General features: G+C 31.9%; 1 protein-coding gene across 1 annotated transcript in view; it reads right to left on the bottom strand.

The window, feature by feature from the left end:
• The window catches only part of LOC113016447 (uncharacterized), a 40,129-nt gene extending 34,504 nt beyond the window's left edge, over window positions 1–5,625 (bottom strand). Inside the window, exon 1 of the mRNA XM_026159282.1 lies at window positions 5,260–5,625. Within this exon, the coding sequence (XP_026015067.1) occupies window positions 5,260–5,296 (37 nt within the window). The 5' untranslated portion in view covers window positions 5,297–5,625. The remainder of the gene's footprint in view (window positions 1–5,259) is intronic.
• Window positions 5,626–5,971: the final 346 nt, after the last annotated feature.

Raw genomic sequence — 5,971 nt, 5'->3', positions numbered from 1 at the left:
ACATATATAGATCATATATATAGATCATATATATAGATCACATATATAGATCATATATATAGATCATATATATAGATCATATATAGATCATATATATAGATCACATATATAGATCATATATATAGATCACATATATAGATCATATATATAGATCACATATATAGATCACATATATAGATCATATATATAGATCACATATATAGATCACATATATAGATCATATATATAGATCATATATATAGATCACATATATAGATCATATATATAGATCATATATATAGATCACATATATAGATCATATATATAGATCACATATATAGATCATATATATAGATCATATATATAGATCATATATATAGATCACATATATAGATCATATATATAGATCATATATATAGATCATATATATAGATCACATATATAGATCATATATAGATCATATATAAGATCACATATATAGATCATATATAGATCAATATATAGATCATATATATAGATCACATATATAGATCATATATATAGATCATATATATAGATCATATATATAGATCACATATATAGATCATATATATAGATCATATATATAGATCACATATATAGATCATATATATAGATCACATATATAGATCATATATATAGATCATATATATAGATCATATATATAGATCACATATATAGATCACATATATAGATCAAATATATAGATCACATATATAGATCATATATATAGATCACATATATAGATCATATATATAGATCATATATATAGATCATATATAGATCAAATATATAGATCACATATATAGATCATATATATAGATCACATATATAGATCATATATATAGATCACATATATAGATCACATATATAGATCATATATATAGATCATATATATAGATCACCTATATAGATCATATATATAGATCACATATATAGATCACATATATAGATCACATATATAGATCATATATAGATCACATATATAGATCATATATATAGATCACATATATAGATCATATATATAGATCACATATATAGATCACATATATAGATCACATATATAGATCATATATATAGATCATATATAGATCATATATATAGATCACATATATAGATCATATATATAGATCATATATAGATCACATAGATAGATCATATATATAGATCACATATATAGATCACATATATAGATCATATATATAGATCACATATATAGATCACATATATAGATCACATATATAGATCACATATATAGATCATATATATAGATCATATATAGATCATATATATAGATCACATATATAGATCATATATATAGATCACATATATAGATCATATATATAGATCATATATATAGATCATATATATAGATCATATATATAGATCACATATATAGATCATATATATAGATCATATATATAGATCACATATATAGATCATATATATAGATCACATATATAGATCACATATATAGATCACATATATAGATCATATATATAGATCACATATATAGATCATATATATAGATCACATATATAGATCACATATATAGATCACATATATAGATCATATATATAGATCATATATATAGATCACATATATAGATCACATATATAGATCACATATATAGATCATATATATAGATCACATATATAGATCATATATATAGATCACATATATAGATCACATATATAGATCACATATATAGATCATATATATAGATCACATATATAGATCATATATATAGATCATATATATAGATCACATATATAGATCACATATAATAGATCATATATATAGATCACATATATAGATCATATATATAGATCACATATATAGATCATATATATAGATCATATATATAGATCATATATATAGATCACATATATAGATCACATATATAGATCATATATATAGATCACATATATAGATCATATATATAGATCACATATATAGATCATATATATAGATCATATATATAGATCATATATATAGATCACATATATAGATCATATATATAGATCATATATATAGATCATATATATAGATCACATATATAGATCATATATATAGATCATATATATAGATCACATATATAGATCACATATATAGATCATATATATAGATCACATATATAGATCACATATATAGATCATATATATAGATCACATATATAGATCATATATATAGATCATATATATAGATCACATATATAGATCACATATATAGATCATATATATAGATCATATATATAGATCACATATATAGATCACATATATAGATCATATATATAGATCACATATATAGATCATATATATAGATCACATATATAGATCATATATATAGATCATATATATAGATCATATATATAGATCACATATATAGATCATATATATAGATCACATATATAGATCATATATATAGATCATATATATAGTGATCTGTGTGTAAATAATTGTTGAGAATACATTTTTAAAACTCAAATGAAGCTGGGACTCAAACAGCAGAACATTTTTATACCACATTTGTCTTTTTTAGTTCCTTGGATATAATGGTAACTTTAAAAATTACATTTATTAATATTATTATTATCATCATCATCATCATCATCATCATCATAACAACTGAAAAAGCTTCTCGGATGAGAGGTGAAACGTCTTAAAGTAAACTTAAAGAAGTCCAGAGTTTTTCTTTCCAAGCTCCTTAGACTACGATGACTGAGAACCTTCACAGACATTCCTGATTATTATTATTTGCTTTCGTTTATGTATTTATGCCTTTAAATGTTTTTATTCAATTGTTCACCTGGTTTACTAAGTTGTATTTGACATTTCTGTTCAGCTGGAGCTTACAGACAGATTTACATTTCCAAATATCACCGTGTTTACTTCCGGTTTGTTGTCACCGTTGATCAGGTGCACAGTGCTGTGTTTAGTGCGGAGAAACGGAGCTCAGAGGGCTGAATGAGCTCGGCTCAGACCGGAAACAGCGCAGACACGAGGCTACGTTAGCATGGTTAGCTAGCTCTGCCAAGTGTCCAATCTGTGGCTACAAAGTCCAAAGTCTGTTAGTCTTAGGGTTGCCAACTCCCTGAAAAATAAATAAGGGACACCTCGTGGCCAGGGCCGGGCAACCTAGTTGTCTTCACCCTTCCCAGTGTGGTAGCTCTTTTTTGTGTGTGTGAAATTATTTTTTAACCATTTGACTTGAATTTGATTTAAGCAGATGCATATTCTTTGTGATATGAACTCATGTGAAACAAATGATCATTTAGCCATTTATTTTTAGCTCAAAATGACAACATTAACACATAAAACAGGTCTCTTTCTTAAACAGAAGCCTGTCATGCTTAACTTTTGAGAATATAAGTAAATCTTTCTTTAAAAGAACTCTGTCCTGCTTAACTTAAAATTATATAAATTAATAGAAAGCAATAGAACGAAAAATATTCTTGTAACAGCGCACATATAGTGCATTTAGTACAATTGGCTTCAGTTGAGGTATTATTTCAGCTTTTCTAATGCTAATCAGCTGCTCCTGTTTGTAAACCCGCTTGTTCCCATGATTACGCATCTTAACTCATCATCATTATTAATCTATGTATTACTTTTATGTATTAGTCATGTATTTGTTGTAATCATCTATCCTTGCAGTTGTTTATTACACAAAATAAATGATATTATCACACTTCTGGCCACATAGCGCTGATATTCACTGCACATGCCCATATTAACCTTAACCAGAGGGTTTAAACAACAAACCAGTGTTTACATACCATATCTGCTTCTGCCGTGGCCTGGTGGACAAAAAAATGGTTAAGGGTTCCCCGAGCTTTCATGCCCCTCATGTTCTTCATGTGCCCACCACTAGAAGCATGCCTATGGAAAAAGTGCGCCGGCACACAGTGCAGTGCGCTTTATAGGTGTTATGGTGACCTTTTCCAGCCAGGTGTTTCCCTTTTCCCAGTCCTTCCTGTACTTTTGCAGCCTTTTTTTCTTTCTCTGAGGGGAACAAACATTGCTGCTCTAATGCTGGGCTCACACTGTGCGATTTTTGGCATATTTTGAGACGATTTTTGAGTCGTGCGACCGATTTGGTGATCGGCCCGATTTTGGCCTTCATCGTGCGTCGTGTAGTATACGTGGGGTAACGAGAAGCGATTAACACCTCGAGCAGCTCCCGATCATCAATCGCTCGTGAGCCGCTCACACTGCTCATGCGCAAACACGTAAACGTCGGTGAAAAAGATGGAGCAGCACGGCTGTGCAGCGTGTGATCTGGACACAAGCGATGGAGGCACAACTTGTGGAACTTTGGAAAGCTCATCCGAGCCTTTTCCATGTGGCATCACAAAATTATCACGACCACAACAACCGTGAAAATAGTTGGATCTACATCGCTGCTCATTCACAGCCTGATCAATGTTTTTCATTAGCAATTTAGCAAAGTTGATGGTGGTGGTGTGTGTCTGTGTGAGTGAAAGACCGAGAGAGCGAGCGACAGATTTTCTGTTATAACCTTCATTTTATGGAGGCACAGTGTGAGCACTCAGGTCGCATCAGAGCATCGGGCGGTATAGTGTGAGACCTGCATCGTGACCTACCAACTTCTAACCCCTGCGAGTCAATCGTGCAGTTTGAGCAGGAGCTGAATAACGCGACTGAAAAAATCGCACAGTGTCTGCCCAGCTTTAGGTGTACTGTCGTCCGAGACTTGCACCGCAGTGTCGGCGTTTGTTTCCCTGTTGGCCATGCTTCTTGTTGTGGTCATCTGTTGTCTTCCGGTATTTTCTCCGCAAGCGACCTTTCCTCGACCAATGAGATGAGCGGTAATCTGAATTGTCATACTCGAATTGTCATAAGTGTGCTGTCAGCTCAATGGTCACAAAGCAGGAGAGGGGCTGGGAATTATGTTTTCAAACAAAGCGTTAATTCCATTAACATTTATAGACTACTTTTGATTCTCACTGTATTACAGGACAAAGTGCGTCCCTTATTAGCTCAATACGGGACGTGTTCTTTTGTTTCTAAATACGGGACGATTCCGTTTTTTAAGGGACGGTTGGCAACCCTAGTTAGTCTGGTCTGTTTCTAACCTTCTCTCATACTTTTACTATTAAAGCCTCGTCATTAAATCTGTATTTCCAACACTGTGTGAATTTCCATGACGTCAGAGGCGCGAGCTGCACCTGAGTGTAGCACTTCCGCTCACAGAGGACTGTCTGCGGAGCTGCTGCAGGTTAAACAGAGACTTTCTTACCGTTCATGAGGAGCAGGAACACCACCAGCGTCTTCATCCTCCTTTAAAAACAACTCAAACCGACACAAAGTCCCGTTAAATCCTCTGCTGACCCAACGAACCCACAGCTGGACACACCTGCAGCTCCAAACACGCCCACGCACAAAGGTTACTTTCTGTTTAACAGGAAGTCTCCGTGTGTCGCAGATATCAGATAATAAAATGTGAAGTAGATTTGAAATAAAACGTATAAATGCGCCACATGAACACAAACAGCTGGATCACTGTGGTCTGACAGGCCTGTTAAAGAAAGTCTGAGGCTCAGTGATGTTTGTGGGAATAGTTCATGGAGCTGTGATCACCTTCATGCAGGAAGTGAACTTTGTTATGGTGAAATTATAAAAGCGTTTCTATTTAAAATATGTTTTATAAAAATAAAACATTATTAAATTATGATTTAAAGCTTCAGCCTTTAAAGTGGTGAGAGAGTTAAACTGAACACATCCTGTTAAAATCTGATTCATGAGGCAGTAATAAGATCTGCAACAGATTAATAACATAATCTGAGTTATGGAAGAGCCTCAATAAATTAAGAGTAATATCATCAATTTTTTTCATTAAACTTAAGTCATAACTTTTATTAATTTGGGATCTGACATAACCTGATATAGATGCTCATGTACTGATGAGAAAAGAAGGAAAATGTGACTTTTTAATTGTCTATGTTGAATCC

Source organism: Astatotilapia calliptera, chromosome 3, assembly GCF_900246225.1.
Source record: "Astatotilapia calliptera chromosome 3, fAstCal1.2, whole genome shotgun sequence".
NCBI classification, from domain to species: domain Eukaryota; kingdom Metazoa; phylum Chordata; class Actinopteri; order Cichliformes; family Cichlidae; genus Astatotilapia; species Astatotilapia calliptera.
Note: the sequence above shows the minus strand (reverse complement) of the source record. Positions and strands in the feature narration are given on the sequence as shown.